Genomic DNA, 18,397 nt, shown 5'->3' with positions numbered 1-18,397 from the left:
AGCATATAAGACCAAGTCCTTGCTGATGTGTGCAGGCAATTTTTGGCTCGACCTCTTCCCTGTTCCCACATCCTACAGCTTTTATTCATTTATATTCTGCTGAGCTGCTGAGCCTTTGAGTGATAAAGCCATGAAAGAGAAAGTAAGAGACGGATGGATTCGGAGGGGGAGAAGGAGGTCCGGCAGTCCTACAGTGATGAAAGTGAGTCTTCCCAAGCTGCTCCTGACTTATCTTTTGACACACAATAGCTGCTTTAAATACCCTTGAAGTACCCTGCGGTGGCTATAGTTGTGGAGCGACAGTGACAAGAATAGGGAGGGCTTCACAGGCTTTAAATTCTTGATGAAATTGCAATTAAGACACCAGAGGAAGAAGCGAGCCCGAGGCCGTGCAAGCAACGACCAAAAAGTAACAACAAGGATGTGAGGAGGAAATGCATGAAAAGTTAATTCTGCTCTGTAGGCTTTAATTCTGGGCATCTGTCATCACACATAACCCTCCTGCAAAAATGTAGAGGAGATGAAACTGGAAATGGCCATTAAGTCTTGTGTATTAACCACAGCCCAGCGGGTTTTTCTGCAGTTAATGAGCAGTAATCCAGCAGTGTTTGACCACAATACTGTACACCATGGATTGAGTTTCTGCAGGCTATATGCAGCTGAATCAAAACAAAAAACTAGAAACTACATAGCGAGGTTAAGACTTCACTTTACGGGACCAATTTGGCTCCTTGTTAAAATCCTCAGCGGTCTGTTTTGCTTCCCTCTCCGGGAAGTTGTTTTTGCGCTTTTGTCACATGTCCCATGATTATCGCCTTAATGCTGGCACTAGCTGTAAGATTAACTGCAGAAGCCTTAGACGGAAACTGCCTTTTAGCACTCAGAATATTAGTAATTGAAAGTTTGACCGGATGTACGTGCCTCTGCAGTTTTTACACTAAAGGGAGTGCAAAGCCTGATTCTCCTTATACAGCAAAGGAGACTTCTCAGCAAAAGGCTTAGCGCCAGTAGTGGAAATGTAAGCACTTTTGATTTTTTTTGCTTTATTGCCCTTTAGTTCATGTTCCCAGAATTTCTATAAGAAATGCACATAAACAGCTTTCAATACACTGGTTTACTGCAACAACAACAAAAAATCACAAATCACATTCTCTGTGTGAGAATGATATGATGTCAAAATCTCAAACAATGCACACTTTTTCATTTTTTCCTCACAATTAAAAGAAAGAGATTTCAATCCCTCCAAATGGCCTGGTGAGCCCTCACATTTACTGACCTATTAAGCCACAATGTCTGCCATGATGAGCGAGCTGAGGGGCCCAGAGAAACTACGGGGTTAACAGAATTATACGTCTTCTCAAGCATGTAAGCGCTGCTCCTCTCAGCGTCTTATCAGCCCATGGCATCTCAAGAGGCATGGTCCAATCAGTGGCCTTGTATTTTCAGCATGGCTGCTCTGTGTTCCTGCCCAGGGGCCCTCAGAGTAAAGCCCGTGGCCCTTCTCACCATCTGGTGCTGTCACTGGGGGTGGCACTATCAAGTTCACAGTGCCATGCAAACTCATTCAGGCCAAGACCAGGCTATTCTCCTCTCTTCAGCTGCCCTGAGACGGATTGTCATCCTCTGCAGGTTATTCACAGCTTCATCATGCGTACATGGTTGCAGGGATGTGCCGAGATTCTTTTTTTTTTTTTTTTTTTTTTTTACTTGGGTGGCCAAACCAGGGCATTGACTTATGAAGGGGTGGCTGGAGGAATGCTTGCACAAATACAAATGTCCAGATATACATTTTTCAGAACTTAAAAAAAAAAAAAAAAAGTCTTCTTTAAAGGTGGAGTCACTAGCATTGTTTGTTCTAACTGAGCCCCTCCTCCTGGGCTCACCGCCCCCCAGAAGAGCACACTCACTGTGGGACGTAGCGTGTACGTAGACTGGTTGTACCTAAGCTACCGCACGCTAGCACAAGCTAACCACCGGTAATGGCACCTGTCTGTCCAACATAAAGTAGGCCAACTCTGCGTCACATGGTTCAGGTTCACCCTCGTTTGGAACAATCTTTATCCGATGCCGTTTCGCCTCACTACGATTATATTCTCTCTTCTTTGCCGCTACTTCTTGAATTGCGTCCAATCACTGAATTGTATCCACTCCTTCACTCGCCTGAGCGCTGTCATTGGCCGGAGTAAACAGACCTGCTCCCTACCCAGAAATGTCCTGTGTCAAACAAAACAAAACAAAACATGAAAATACAGGCAGAGGACAGGATCTCTGCAGACACAGTTATCACAACACAAGTAGGGAGTTCCATAAGTGCTGATTGAGTGGCATTACTTTTGTATAAGTCTATATTTTATTTCAGAGGAAAAAGCTATTGACTTTATCTTGAATAAAAGTTATTACATTCATGTGCAAATGAGTTTGATTAAAATGAACATCAGCTAGAAGCAACACATTCATTTTTGATGCTTGATTCTTTGAGGACTCAAAAAGCAAATGAAGGGAACGTGAGACACTGAAATGCCACAAAAGCCTCTCACAGCCTGTTGCAGCAAATCCCAATGAGCTGGTTAACTCTGAATGGGCTGGTAGATAATAATAGCTTAGTATTTTGGACTGGCTACTGATGCAGCCAATCACGTCAAGTGCAGTCCATGCCACTCTGATTGACACGCCTCAAACTGGCTGAGAAAACCCTTCTGTGAATAAAATATGATATGGAAAATTACACAAATTTAATTCTATAACGTGTTGGAGACAATGTGGTTCAATGCAGGAAAGTCATGTCTACATCTTTCCATACATGCCAAACAAAGTGTTTGTTGGTATGGCATTCATTCAGCCAAGACTCAAATACTCATGAACTTGGAGACTCTTTATTTGGGCCCTGTTTTTTTAATCATTCATTGTATTGAAAGTGGCTAAATACAGTACCACCCTCATAAAACTATTGGTTATGTTGAAAATATTGAAAATGGTAATGTTGACTTGCTCTCTGGGGAGGCAAAAATATACATTTTTCATATCAAATTTATGAAATAAAGTTGCAATTTATAGCTCGAATACACACTGATACAAAATTAACCATTCATGCTCTCTTCCCCTTCCAGACCAACAGAAATGAAAGTCTATATAGTTCTTCTATAAATACTTACGGATGAACCGTATGCATCATGGGCATATGTAGAAATATTATGTGTAAAATGCTGACAGGTAGAAGTACATATTGTTGCATATTTTTAAAGCTTTATTTTTGGGGCTATTTATGCCTTTATTTAGAGATAGAGTCAGTTGATAGAGTCAGTCATCAGGGAAAGAGAGAGAGACAGAGAGAGAGAGAGAGAGAGGAATGACATGCAGGAAAGGAGCCTCTGGTCAGATTTGAACCTGAGTATCCTCCATACATGGGGTGCACACTAACCACTAGGCTACCGGCATCCATCCCATTGGTGTGAATTTTAGTGTAAAATGTTGGAATGGTGAACACAGACAACTTGTGTTTAAATGGATTTTAGTTTCGGAGAAACAAAAGTTTCCAAGTAGAAGCTGGAGAAGTGACAGATTTCTTCAGGACACAGGACACACAATCCTGAAGCTTTAACTTCTGTCTGTACATTGATGGTGCCTTTAATGTGTGGTATATCATTTGAGTCACTTTTAATTTGGTGCAACGTCTACACTTAATATGAGCCAACACACAGAATGAAAAAATAAATTACATTTCTTATACAATCTTAAATCAAGGTGATGCTAATCTCACAATCTGTCACTCTCACTTTTGATGTTAAGTAACATGATTTTAAGACAGGGAAAGAGAGTCCAAATGAAGGATGTAAAATATTGGAATAGGAGGGAAATATAGAAATGGTTTTGCATATTTTGGGATGTTGCCTTTTACAGCACCAAAAACAGCATTTTTAAAAAATTCACTGTACATCTCACTTTTCACAATTAGGATCTAATCATTTATGGGCTGCAACTCCAAAGCTATTTTTCCTCTCATGGTTCCGTTTTCAAACTTTTAGATGGGCTGTTATCAGATCTCAGAGATTAATTCGCCCCTTGGATGTACAGCGTCTGGCGTGGAAAATCAAACCAGCATCTGAAGGCTCGCTGGAGGGACACGGCTGCCCTGATGTCGCTGCGGCACATCAGTTGCAATACTAATTGGATGTTTGGACTATTTTAGAAAGGTCCACTGAACCCATGGCCAGCCCTTTTTTAGAGAGTGGTTGATAAATAATTAAATCGACACAGATAGAGTGGAAGAATATTTAACTGCTACCCCCATTTAAAGGCTTAGCTTTACTAACCATCAGCTCAATAATCTCTTAATTTAAACATTCCCCTCAATCTCCAAGGCTTAGAGGAAGCAGCATCTGCTGAACACACATGCACACACACACACACACACACACGGTCTGCTGGAGAAGATCTTTACAAAAATCCAACCTGAGACATGTTGACATCTGTTTCACTAATGACTTTCATTCAACGCCCATTAAGTCGATGACTGCTTCGTGAACCAGCAGATTTGTGTCGCTAAACTGTTTTATCACTGCCTCTGTTTATACCACAGATATCTAAATGATCACATACTTTGCTATAAGTCCCCTGGCCTACATTAAGTCCTCATAAATCTATGTATGTTTGTCATATATAGATCTTATCATGAAATCAATGACAGGGCTCTCTGGGGATTTGTAAGAGATAGAGCATAATCTCGCCATAGACTCCCAATAGGAAAATGAAAGCCTGCTGCTGTATTTCCTCTTATTCCTTATGATACACATCAACAGAAGCATTAAAAATCCCTGCCTTATGAATAATAAGCAACATCAGCAAGGAAGCACATCATGTGTGAATGAAGCAGTGATTCAGGGGCATGTTTTCAACATGAAGGCTCCACAAAGCAGGGAGAGTTAAGAGGCTGACCTGATAGCAAAATGACGCCAAACAGCTGCTTTATTGACTGCCAGATCCAAACCAGCACAACCTTGCTCCCCCTCCTAGCTTTATATCGTAATCTCCCTTAGAGTTTATCACTTAAATCACCTTAAGAAGAAAATCCTATAGGTGGCTCGATGCACCTTTTTTATTTTTATTTTCTATGCGTGTAAACCTTGCATCCCCTCTCTCAGCTCCCTGATTTTGGCTCCAGGCCGACCTCCGCAGCAGTCCCAGCTCTGTGAGGGAATATGAATGGCATTAGCTCGGGGGCTGTTGCCATGGTGTTGACTTATTTACTGTACATCAGCCCACTGACTTCAAACAGTGCCGAGCACGTTTTGGCTGCCATATTGGCGTCAGCCTTATCATCCAAAGGACACATTTCCACAGGGTGATTTCAAAAAATGTAACTGTGACAGCTTATAAACAACAAAAAAAGTTTGGGGCAAATGGGGAAAAAAAATGTCAAGGAGGCTGGAGACCCACTGGACAATAGGGTAATGTGTACTATTTGTTCTTAACACAAAAATAAAAACAGTTTTCTATCATGTTGGACTCAATAAAAACATGTGCATAGTTTTTTATTCGAAAGGAAACAAGGCTTTTTTAAAACAAGAAAAAGAACAATTTAAATTACATTTTCATATTTGTTCCTTCTTCATGAATAACAAAAAGCACCTCCGAGTTCAACAGCAGTTTTCATGTTGTCTTTGGCAGCATCTGGCCTCACACTGATATAACGCTACATCTTAGAAATGTCAGTGACATTTAAATTGCACAAAATCAAAAAAACAGTAGAATTGAAGGCAGTGATTAATGCAGTCTAGACTGAAATACTACAATGTTTTTTAATCTTTTACAAGGTCGGCTGGTTTTGTAACATTAATTTAAATGCTAGGGATATTGTGGGCTTTTGCAGGATAACATGAATAGAGGTGTGTGTGTGTGTGTGGTTTGGTCACTGTTTTGTTACATCACCAAGGAATGACAAATTGTATTCTGATACTATACAACCTGCTTCCCAATGCTATAACACATTTTTAATAAAAAATGCTTTTATGGACCCAAGACTTACATTTTAACTGTGCTTGATGAAATGTAGATTTTCGTAAGCTTCTGTGTGTGCAGTGAAGTGAAATCTGTTTTAAGAGAAATCTGGAAGCATATTCCAGGCTTCCAGTAACATAAGTGTGACAGTTTTTTGCATGGATGGGTAAGCTTTGCCTGCCAAACTGTCCTTTGCAGTCACTTCATGAAAAGTTACGCAACGAAAAGAAAAGCTCTTATCTCGTCTTTTGGCCTGTGAATTATGAGTTATATAAATATATAGTCATTATAATGACGGCATTATAGAGGACAATACTAATACTTTTCATTTTTAGACATAAATGCCTAAAAATATTTTTGAAGGTTTCCAGAGACTAAGATATATCGACTTTAGGTCAAGCTAAAAGAGATTACAGATTTGTTCAGCATAATGCATGACCTAATGACCTTAAAATGTGTTTGCAGGGCTGTGTCATCATTTGCTCTGGAAAAACATAATACCAGCTCTGCTTGTCACATCATGCACAAAAACAGACATACATGTTTTGATATGAATAAATACGCATAAAGGGATTTTATGAAGAAAACAAGTCAAACGAATTACTTAATTCTTTTTTTTTTTACAACTTACACGACAAATGATTGAATAAATTATCTTATGTACTTGATCATTTGACGTATGCTCCTTGTTTCTTCAGTTATACAATTTCAGTGGTTTAAAAAGAGGCACTAAGCATTGCGTATAAGAAGGATTTTGAACTTAAATGATAAAGCACCCAATGGGATTTAATGGACAATACACTGATGTACATCCACACTTACACAGAGGTATTAAAAAGATGATGATTTTCTCTCTGGTTCTATTATAAAATATAATAAAAATGCCATCCCACTTCTGTAAAAATGGATTTGCTAATATTATCAGAGCTTAGATTATTTCAACAGAAAACAAACTATTACAGGCTATCTCTTGTGCAGATGTATAAACATGCCCCAAAGGAGGCTGTTTCTCTTTATTCTACTCGGCTTATGGATTTCAAGTAAATAATCAGTCATCTCTGCTAAATTAATAATTGCATTTTGGGCTTTGTGGAGGCTGGCAACTGCAAGAGCGGAACATTAAGTTAAATGGTTAGATTTAGGGGCTGAATTATGGGCTTTGAAGTTAAGTTAATCAAATCCTTTGTAAGAAGCCTAAATGAGAAATTGTTACATCAGAAACTTTGTAACAAGGCTTTTAAGATAAAAAGACATCTCACATCATTCAATATAATAGCTATGAAGGAAGCGGAGGAGGAGTAAAAAGTAAAATATCAGATAAGCGTACACTGACTGGATTTTTCTTTATAGGCAGTAGGTGGCGGTGTAGAGCTAAAATGACACACCAGCAGCAGCAGCAGCACTGAACGGAAAAGGAAGCAGATGAAAACTGAAGAAGAAGAAGAAGAAGACTTCCACACGTGTATCCGACATGTCTGCCTCCCGTGTTGACGAACCTTGAAACATCGTTAAACACTAGTTTTAAAAGGCTTTTTTTTTCTCTCCCGGAAACCTGTACAGTGAAGTTCATCGAGCGCAGGCTAAAAGCTTCAGGATGGCACAAAGGAAGAAAAAGTTTACGAAGAGGAAGAGACACACACCTAACAGAGAGCCGGAGGCTGACTCTGACTGTGGAGACTTTGAGCTGGCTGCTGAAGTTAAAGACGATGAATCTGTAAGTAACAATATGTTAAAAAAAACACATTATTTATTGACAAAAACAATGTTTAAATTGATTTCGATGAAGGCCTGCCAGCAGCTTTATACTATAGGGTTTTTCCCGGATCATATATACAGATGGGGGTATAGCTCAGTGGTAGAGCATTTGACTGCAGATCAAGAGGTCCCCGGTTCAAATCCGGATGCCCCCTTAAATCTTTACTCACGAAAGATACATTCATAGGTTTTATAATGAGAAAAGTGTGGCTATACATTCATATGGACGACTGTAGTTTTGCTCTAATCTCTTGTCATCTTCATGTGTCGCCTGACTTCATCATTATCCCGTGTTGTGTTGTTACACTGTGTCGCTCTGTGTTACCTCTGTTGCTCTGATGTTGCTTGACTGTGTCGTTATGATAAACACTAGTTTAGATTATTTGTCAAATTACTCTTGGAAGGTGCATTTGCTCAACTTTTTTTTGGACACATCATCTAATAAATTAGTCTATTGTGCATGGATTGGTGGATTATTTCTATTTTGTATATTTGTTCTGTATTGAACAACCTGTTGTTGTTTTTTTCTGATTTGACTCGCAGCAAGGGAGGAAGCTACCGAGGTTCCCCGCCTCCGCAGACTGCCTGTCAGATGTGGAGCCGGACACCAGGCAGCTGGTCAGGGCTCAAAACAAGAAGAAGAAGAAGTCTGGAGGCTTTCAGTCCATGGGTACGACCTAATGTAGAGCATACAGAGGGACTGAGTGTCATTGTTTACATTTATTTATTCATAGATTGAGCTGAAGAAACTCTTGAGTTGAATTGTGATTCATTTGTTTTCCTCCGAATATTGCTTAAACATATTTTGTTTGCATTTAGGTCTCAGTTACCCTGTTTATAAAGGAGTCATGAAGAAAGGTTATAAAGTCCCAACTCCGATCCAAAGAAAGGTAGGTCAGGATCCTTGAATCGAAACATTTTTCATCTTTGACAGCGGACTGCTTCAGTCCAAATTCTTCTCTCCACCTTTTTAGACTGTCCCTGTGATTCTGGACGGCAAAGACATAGTAGCCATGGCGAGGACTGGCAGTGGTAAGACTGCTGCCTTCCTGGTGCCAATGTTTGAGAAGCTGAAGGCCCCTCAAGCATCAGGAGCAAGGGCCCTCATCCTGACCCCCACCAGAGAGCTGGCGCTGCAGACCATGAAGTTCACAAAAGAGGTCAGATGGACAAAGTGTTTACTGTCGTTTAGGTGTTCAGGTTAGCTGAAATAATATGTTTCTGTACTTTCTGTCATTATGAAGTTTATCTTCAGTTTATCTCCAGTGAAAATGTTATAAGTGATTATTGAAGTGCTTTCACTGTGGTCTTTATAGTTGGGGAAATTCACCGGCCTAAAGACCGCCTTGATCCTCGGTGGAGACAGGTGTGTGGCTTTTAATTATTTCTGTTCAGTACGTGTTCTGATGTACTCTGTGGTCCATACGCTTGTCCTTTCAATGTCTTAAATAATGTAAAATGTGTCTGCTGTTTCCAGAATGGACGATCAGTTTGCTGCTCTTCATGAAAACCCGGACATGTAAGTGTTTCTGTTTAAGTATAAACTGGTATTCCCATCCCTTCTCACTACGTCCTAATCCTGATCTCTCTCTCTCCCGCCTCCCCCTTAGAATCATCGGTACGCCCGGTCGCCTCATGCACGTCATCCAAGAGATGAACCTGAAGCTGTACGGCGTGGAGTACGTGGTGTTTGACGAGGCTGACAGGTGAGAGAGGTGGTCCTGTTTTCATTTCACACCTCTGATTCCCGCGGACGAGTGGATGCGTGAATGTGTCTGCTGTCTCCTTCCGCTCAGGTTGTTTGAGATGGGTTTTGCTGAGCAGCTTCAGGAGATCATCCGCAGGCTCCCGGACAACAGACAGACGCTACTGTTCTCCGCCACTCTGCCCAAACTGCTGGTGGAGTTTGCCAGAGCCGGTAAGCTCAATAATCACTCGTGTTTTACATCCATCCATTATGACTGAAGATGTTTATCAAGATCATTATCTTAATTGTAATCTCCATAATATGCATAACAATAGCTTGCTGATTAAGACTCAACTTAATTCCATACGTTTTGTTTATGTCCAGGGTTGACTGAACCAGTGTTGATCCGTTTGGATGTGGACTCGAAGCTCAGCGATCAAATTAAGGTGAAGAGAGGACACTTTTTTTATTCAACACAACAATAGGTTTTTATACTTTAGAATGATTTCTACCTGAAACAAGGTCTGTTTAATCAGACTCTTTAACAGCATCACCACCTCATGCTACACACTGTGTGTGTTTTTTTAAGAACAATAACCCTTTCCTGTGTAGTTACTGTGTAATTTTACATTATTTAATTTAATTATTATTTTTTTTTTTAGCTGATGTAAATATGTTTGATTTGATTTTAACTTCTATTTTTATTTTTAATAATTATATTCCCGTCCCCTCTTTTCTGGAGCTGCTGTAATGCACAAATTTCCCCCACGGGGGATCAATAAAGTTTATCTTTATCTTTATCTTTAAAGTGGACCACATAAATCTTTGGGACACTCTGTCATAAATGCATTCTATCTGAAGATTCTGAAAAGTGTCCTGTCAATCAAATACGGCCGAGCCAGAGTCCATTGAGAAAAGTTGTTTGCTTGTTGTCTCAGGGACAGATTAGATAAATCACAAAGTCTATGTTACGGTCGACATTTTTATGTAGTTATCTCTACATATAAATAGGATGATAGGATAATAAATCCAAATCTGCTGAGTAACTTGCTGGAGACGGTTTAAGTTTATGGATTTGGACTCACCTATTTTGAAAATTTGCTGGAGAGCGATGGAGAGGTTTTCCCACTTTTAAGGTCACAAGTTGCCCCGTACTGTGCCGAGGCAGGATCGTCCCCCTCCCTTCTGTCGAAATGCTTCCAAATATTTGTCTCCTGTCTTCCCTCAGCTGTCATTGTTCCATTTGCGTGTGGATGACAAACCTGCTCTGCTGCTTCATCTGCTGAGGAACGTCGTGAAACCTCAGGAGCAGACCGTGGTTTTTGTCGCAACAAAACACCACGTGGAGTACCTCAAAGAGGTGAGATGGCAAAGTCATTCATTCTTTGATTGAACACAGTACCTATGTTTAATGTTTGTTTTTTGTTTTTTTTCACTTGTATTTCTTTTCTGTTACTTTCCAGCTGCTGACTTTAGAAGGCTTGGAGTGCGCCTACATCTACAGCGCCCTCGATCAGACCGCCAGGAAGATCAACATCGGGAAGTTTGTACATCGCAAAGCCATGGTGCTTATTGTGACTGACGTCGCCGCTCGTGGTATAGACATCCCCATGCTGGACAATGTCATCAACTACAACTTCCCCTCCAAACCCAAGCTGTTCTTGCACAGAGTCGGTAAGTGGCTTGACTGACTGAATTATGAGCTCAGTTTGGCCCTAATAAAAGATTTGGAAGCAGTGATGATGATGAGGATTATTGGTGATCGGTCATCACCTGTCTTTTTCCCATCAGGCCGTGTGGGACGTGCTGGGCGCAGTGGAACGACCTACAGTATGATATGTCAAGATGAGATGCCTTTAGTCTACGACCTTCACCTCTTCCTCGGAAGGCCTGTGCAGTTTGCCACGCATGAACAACAAGGTAGGCTCGGCTGTTTTCCTTTGTATACGTCTGCGCTCCTGGAGCCGCTAGTTGTCACAGTTTTTCTCTCCTCTCCTCTCCGCTCCTCTCCTCCAGATGCAGATGGCGTGTTTGGTCGGGTCCCTCAGAGCATCCTGGACGATGAAAGTTCCCATCTGATCACGGCTCACGAGAACTCCCTGGACCTGCAGAACCTGTACCGGGTGTCTGAGAATGCCTACAAGCAGTACCTCAAGTCTCGTCCTAACCCCTCAGCAGAGTCCATCAGGCGCGTCAAAACCACAGATATGTCCAGCATGGCGGTTCATCCAATACTAGGTCAGTGTGACGGGGGGGTTGAACTATGAAAAGAAAAGGGATATTTAGTCGTCGTGCGACAGAGAACAGTTGACCCGTGATTCTTTTGAATCCATCCGACAGTCTGGACCGCATGTGATCCGGCAAGATGGAGAATTAGTCTTCCTAGTGTACACTGAATGTAATGCTGTTAAATCTCTGTGCAGGGTGACAGAGAAAAGAAGGCAGTGCTTCAGAGGTGCATGTAGGGAGGCGCCATGGAGATCCACTTTACAAACAGGAAGATAATTCAGTCGTTTAAAGAGTATTTGAACGTAGGTCCGTAAAGTGTTGATATTCAGGGTGTATAATTACTTAGTTTCAAACGGTGCTTCGACTTCCCTCTTCTCACTCTCACCCTGTCTGCATTTATCATCCAAGCATTAGCTTGTTGCTGCGTTGGACAACAACGTTGTTCACAGCCTGCTTTAGCCTGTAGCTGTTATACATGTTTATATAGTTCAGTCAAAAAAAAACTGATTATGCTGTCCCTCAACGGACGCTCTCGGTCTGGTGTTTAGTCTCGCTCAGCACGGCCTCAAGGAGCAGCCTGTACAAAGACACACATCCACTAAATGAATGGTGTGTGTAGGTATTCAACATTGTCAAAGCTCAAAGAGATCAAAACGTCTGTAGATTAGAGCAGACTTGATTTTTTTTTTTTTAAAGCTGGATTTTGGTTTTGTGTTTGTTCTGTTGATGTCTTCTGTATGGAGTAACAGTTACTGTTCTTTAAAAGTATGCAGCGTTCTGCATCTGTGAATTGCGACACTCTTCTTTGTAAACAGTGTTTGAATCTTAATGTTTCAGGGTCAGGTTTGGAGAAAATGGAACTGGAACGCCTTCAAATAGTTGATGCCATCAAAGGCTACAAATCCAAATCGGTGAGTAAAAGTAAAGGACACACTGTATGGATTTATTGAAGCTGCAATTCCATGTGTCTACAATAATGTTTTTTCTTTAATAATCTTGTAGACAATTTTTGAAATCAACTCTAACAGCAAGACACAAGCTAGTGAGGTGATGAGAGCCAAGCGCTCCAGGGACACGCGGCTGGTGGTCAAATTCAGCAAACGGAAAGACGACCTGGCAGAAGAAAGCAGACTGAAGGCACCAGTCAACCCGTCCACAGCAGACGACGATTTCTCACAGTTAACAGACGAAGAAGAGGACGTTCTACAGGTAAGACATTCTCATGCTTCTGCGGTTTTATGATACGGAATCAAATATCAGCTGCATGTTTTTACCCCCAGAGATTTCCATGTAGAGCACTGAGAATAAGATACCAGATACAGAGCTTTTTCATTTTTCATTTTTTCAAGAGTTTTTTGAACCTCTTTTTCATTCAGGCGAAAGAGATTAGTCAACAACTTGAAGTTAAACAAAGACAACATAATGATTATTCATGTGAAAAGACATTACTTCTGATAATGTTCTCAATAACTCAATTTACTAAAATGTTTGAATTTGGGGGAAAATTTAACAAAATCATAATTTCCTTAATTGAAGCTATATGACTCGTATGACTCCATTTGATCTTTTTTTTTTTTCCTAATAAAGCAAAATTGCCTGACTTAGAAACCACAACATTTATTTTATTATTATTATTTTATCCAAATAGCTAACTGGTTTTCTGTTAATCAGGTGAAATAAATAATTGGGTTAAATGCACATACTTGATTTTTTTTGCATTATCTTAAATATTGCTGCGATCCTTCTTCTGTACACAGCAGGTTTCACACCATCCTATAGTAGATGTGGTTTTAAACATGCAGTTCTTTATGTTTCCACCAGGGGGTGTTCTCTGAAGTTGTAGGTCGAAAAAAAAGAGGCCCACAGGAAGCTGGGGAAGAGCAGCCGAGGAACAAGAGAAGCAAACAGGAAGGCAAAGACGAGGAGTATTACATCCCATACAGACCCAAAGACTTCAACTCTGAAAGAGGGTGAGGCATGAAGCATGACATCCTTTTCTATAGTCGAGAAGAAGGAACCACGTCAGAGTTAAAAACATACAATGTGCCTATCTTTCTGACCCGTTGCACTCTGTGTGTGATTGTAGGTTAAGTCTCGGTGGGGAGGGCACTGCCTTCGAACAGCAGGCCTCCTCTGCTGTCCTGGACCTCATGGGAGACGAAGGAGCGAAGCTGAACCAGCACAAGAAAATAATGAAATGGTGAATAGTTGACATCCACTCGAAGTCTGCCTCTCTCTTCTTCATTTTCTGACACATTAAGCTTCTGATTCTGCTACTACAAAGCATTAATTGTTCTTTTTCTGTCTTAAGGGACCGTAAGAAGAAGCGCTTTGTTACAGAAACAGGAAAGGCGGACGAGAAGAAGAAGATCAGAACAGATGGTGGTCAGGTCATCTATAACAAGAAGAACAGAAAGAACTTGTATCCTTTCCAGAAAAATCTGTCTTTTGTCATTTTGAAGGAGACCTGTTGTAGGTGATATGAAGCTGTGATATTCAGATGTTGTCTCACTTAACACGCGTGTCAGCTATGAGGAGTGGAAGAAAAGATACAAAGTGGACGACGGAGGATCAGGCTCAGACGGAGAGACAGGAGGAGGGAGGAGGCCGGGAGGAGGTAAAGGAGCAATTTCTTTTTTTTAAAGATATTTTTGGAGCACAAACACAAAGGTTTAAGGACTATTTGGGCAGAGAGAACACTTTTTTTTTTACATTTGAAGTGAACATTTTCCTGTGAAATGAATGCACCATTACTAACACACTTAATCTTTATTGAAACCAATGAGTGAAAACATGAGTACGCCATTTAACATGCAGCTATATATTGAAAATAGAGCTAAGACTTCTCGTAAAACATGAGTCTTTTTTAATATGTAAAGCTTGTTAATGACTTCATTTAGCTTGTGAGTGTTGAGCTTGCGTTTTGTTTCCACTTTCAAACGGCAAGGCGAGCTCTACCCCGTTTCTTGTCTTAATGTTTTAAGCAAACTTGAGTTCTATCTGAAGGATACGTCCTCACATCAGATCAGTAATAAGTATATGAAAAAGTGATTTTCTACATTACAAGTCTGTAATTCCAAATGTCAAACAAGTCATTCTCTGTGATGTCCATCTCCCAGGTCGAGGCCGAGGACGGGGCGGAAGTCGTGGTGGAGGTGGAGGTCGTGGTCGTGGTCGGCCAGGTGCGTACTCCCAGAATCCTAACTTCCAGAGGGCTGCAGGGCCGCAGCAGACGCCAGGCGGACGCAGAGTGCGCTCAGAGCTGAAGACACACGAGCAGATCCTGAAGCAGCGCAAGAAAGAGCAGAAGCACAAGTTCCTGCAGAGCGGAGGATTAAAGAATCTCCGGAACAAGAACAGACAGTGGCTCGGAGAAGTGAAGAAGTCAGGGTTTGGCCGAGGGGGTCAAAAAAAGGGTAAGATGAGGAAGAAACTGTGAGGAGGATAAAGACTTGCTCTGATCTTTCTGAACCACCTTACATAGACCCATTTTTTCATGATTGTGGATGAAAGGAGACGATGATTTCATAAAGAGGCTGTAAAGATGAACTTCCCCCTCAAGCATCATGACCTACGGGACTCTTAACTTTGATAAGAGATGTATACTTATGTTTGCTTTCTTTAAGTGCTGACTGATAAATGTTGAACTTATTATTTCAAAATACAGATACAGATTAAACACCATCGTGTGTTGTCATGATTTTAACACAACAGATGCTTTGTTTATGATATGAACTTTGACACATTTCTTCTGCGGTTTGCAACATGTACATTTCATTTTCAGTTTAAAACCAAATTAAACATCATTAACAGTAGAGGTGGGAATCGCAGGCTAGCTCACAATACAATACGAGATACAGTATGAGGCTGATGATGATATCAGGAAAAAGGGATTCTGCAATATTTAATATATTGTATTGATACACTGAAAGAAAGTCGTATAGTGATGCATCATGATATCTGATCTGATTAACTGAAGAGTATAGATATTAAAGGTAAAGTGCAGTCTTAATGTATCGATTCACTGCAAATTCCCAGTTTCACCTCTTGTCATGTTTCATCCTTTTACTTTAAACCACTTTCCAACATCATGCCGTCTTCTTCTATCCCACTGTCAGCTTCTTTGGCCAATCTACTTCCCTTCATGTTACCCTAATAATGATGTCATAAGCCCCTGAGGAGTCATGACGTGCTGACGAGTCAAATTGCCAGGGGAATCTTTTTGGAGCTCCATATTAAAAAAAAAAAATAAAAAAAATATGTATGTATTTGGCACAAGTGATTCAATACTTGTATCACACAAGTGAGGAGGAGCATAATGCTATATCGATATTTTCTTCCAAATTACTTCATAGAAGCTACGGGAATTAATATACAAATATAAATAGTTCTTTAGTTTGTGTTAGAACATTTAAAGAGACTTTTGAAAAATACGACATTTCCTCATTTTAGTTTCCAACATGGTCAAGCGCTCAAAATGCATATCCTACATTTCCCATAAAGCACCACCCAACCAAACTGTTAGGCAGTGTTCTGTCTTCCTGATAAACACTCACATTCATCAAACTGTCTCACTGTGTGATGAAGGCTTTTGGCTATAAATGTGAGTTTCATCTAACTAGTGCAACATCTGGATTATTGCAATTGTGTGTGAGGTTTGTCTTTTTCTACTTAATGTAGTTTAAAACAGTACAGAATATACATAAGGTGCAAGGCTGCACTCTTTTGGTGGAAAACTAGTACTGCAAGTGTAACAGATTTATTTCCAAGATGTCTGTGTTCTACAGCAGCACAACACCCAACACCACTAGCGGTCGCTTCCAGACAAATGAAAAGGGGAAAGGTAAAGAGATGTAAGATTTAGTTCCAAGCTGGTCATGAATTACCTTGAAATAAATACTGATGCCTCTTTTTGACCTACACAAGCAAACAAGACCTTCAGCATATTGATGATTTACATGTAACTATTTTGAATGCCTGACACGACTGTCAGGGAGTAAGTGTCCGATGAGATCAACAGCATGATGCTGAAACTGACTTTTTCTTATGTCATTTTCAGCTGCAGAGATTTATGGTAAACAATACATTCCATTATTAGAAGACAGAAGGATGAGATTCTTTTTCTCATTAAACTCCAGTTACTCATGTACACGGCAAGATCAGCATACATGAGAAGTAACACTTTGTCCACAGGGGGGAGCCAAACTGATACAAACCAGAAGTTCCACACATGGAGCTTTAAATCATTTTTAGGATGTCTTCTAGGTCATATTTCCTACATTTTCACCAGAATAAAATACTTGTGACTTGATTAAAGGTAAGATATAAGTTGTGATAGTTCAACTTTTAAAAGTAAAATGTATTTAGGAAAATATTCATCAACCATACTGTAAAAAATGTCTGTCAGTTGTAGAGGACTGGTAGCCTCACATCTGAGAAGTATCACTTCCAACTGTTTTTTTCCTGGCCACATGTCGAATGATCATGTAATTTATTTCCTGCAGAAGATACTGCAGTCAGTCATCTGGTGAGGGAGCACTCCCTCATTTCTTCAGCTGCTGGAAAGGTGCAAAACATGACCACATGCACAGCGGCCCGGGAGGAAAGAGCAGCGATGCACCAATGGAAGCGAGGGAGACCGTCCATCTGGATGTGGTTACACTGTGAGCTGTTTGTTGATGATATGTGTACATGTTATTGTAGGTTATTCATGGCTGGAGTCACAAGTGGACTTAAGCTCCTCTATGATGATTTGTGCCTTTCAGTTGTCAGTGTGAGCGCGGCTCAGGATGGAGGAAGATATAGGTGGTACCAGGGTTTGTATTTGGCATAAACACAGACGAGTCACCATGGAGATAGTCACTGGACACACACCAGAGCACTGTCATATATCTGGGAAAAATAGCATCAATTTATAAAACAGGAGCTACACTGTCTAAGGGATAAAGTACAGTTTCAGTTTGCTGTGCAGCTTATTACAAATCTACAAATAAATATTTCCTTAAATAACTAAAAAATAAATCCAATCTATAGTTAATTTTTTACGTGTCGTATAAATCATATATTTGCACAACTGTTTGCTACTCATTGTTGCAATAATTGAAATGTTACATAGAGAGAAAGTAAAACTTCAAATTATGACGAAGAAAACCAATAACTACATGTTTTAAATAACATTAATGACATAACCATGATAAAAAATAAACACGCACACTGGTAAAGAAAAATACATACCTACAGTGCCTACAGTAAATTACGCTTGTTTTTAGATACTGTAGTTTTAAAATGCTTCACATGTATGTTAGATTTGGTATTGGCTTAAAGCAGCCTACTGTTTATACATCGTACATTTAATATGGGAGAGAGCACATTCAAATGTACAGAAAAAAAGGGTTCAATGTTAAATATGTTAGTGTGCTTAAAGAATCCATCATTTGGCATCTTGACCTCGTAATGAGGCTAATTTGTATTTTCTTTCGGGAATGATTATCCCACTTATAGTGAGGCTGAAAGAGATTCATGATATTGCTATTGATATGATATTGAATTTGGCATCTTTTTTCACATTTCTTTAGTCATTATGCCTTTATTTGAGAAACAGGACAGTCGATAGAGTCAGCAGAATCTGGCAGAGAGAAGAGAGGGGAATGATCTGCATCTCGTCGTCAGCGTATGTGTGGGTTTGTGAGGCTTCTATAACGACAAACTGTTGATACACACACCTGAGGAATA

General features: G+C 40.3%; 1 protein-coding gene and 1 non-coding gene across 2 annotated transcripts; both read left to right on the top strand.

Annotated features, from left to right (window-relative positions):
* Positions 1 to 7,429: 7,429 nt before the first annotated feature.
* ddx54 (DEAD (Asp-Glu-Ala-Asp) box polypeptide 54) lies at positions 7,430 to 15,349 on the top strand. Its single transcript, XM_020629761.3, has 20 exons — positions 7,430 to 7,708; positions 8,293 to 8,419; positions 8,569 to 8,639; positions 8,724 to 8,909; positions 9,066 to 9,115; positions 9,227 to 9,268; positions 9,360 to 9,455; positions 9,546 to 9,667; positions 9,821 to 9,882; positions 10,665 to 10,796; positions 10,900 to 11,110; positions 11,228 to 11,356; positions 11,453 to 11,674; positions 12,503 to 12,576; positions 12,668 to 12,874; positions 13,487 to 13,635; positions 13,752 to 13,865; positions 13,977 to 14,087; positions 14,194 to 14,282; positions 14,785 to 15,349. Exons 1-20 carry the CDS (start codon positions 7,589 to 7,591, stop codon positions 15,102 to 15,104), a joined length of 2,634 nt encoding a protein of 877 aa, XP_020485417.2. The 5' UTR covers positions 7,430 to 7,588; the 3' UTR covers positions 15,105 to 15,349.
* Positions 7,833 to 7,904, top strand: trnac-gca (transfer RNA cysteine (anticodon GCA)). Its single transcript has one exon. It is a non-coding gene; the product is annotated as a tRNA-Cys (tRNA).
* Positions 15,350 to 18,397: the final 3,048 nt, after the last annotated feature.

Source organism: Labrus bergylta, chromosome 17 (genome assembly GCF_963930695.1).
Source record: "Labrus bergylta chromosome 17, fLabBer1.1, whole genome shotgun sequence".
NCBI classification, from domain to species: domain Eukaryota; kingdom Metazoa; phylum Chordata; class Actinopteri; order Labriformes; family Labridae; genus Labrus; species Labrus bergylta.
The sequence above is the reverse complement of the archived record's forward strand: the minus strand, read 5'-3'. Positions and strand labels throughout refer to the sequence as shown.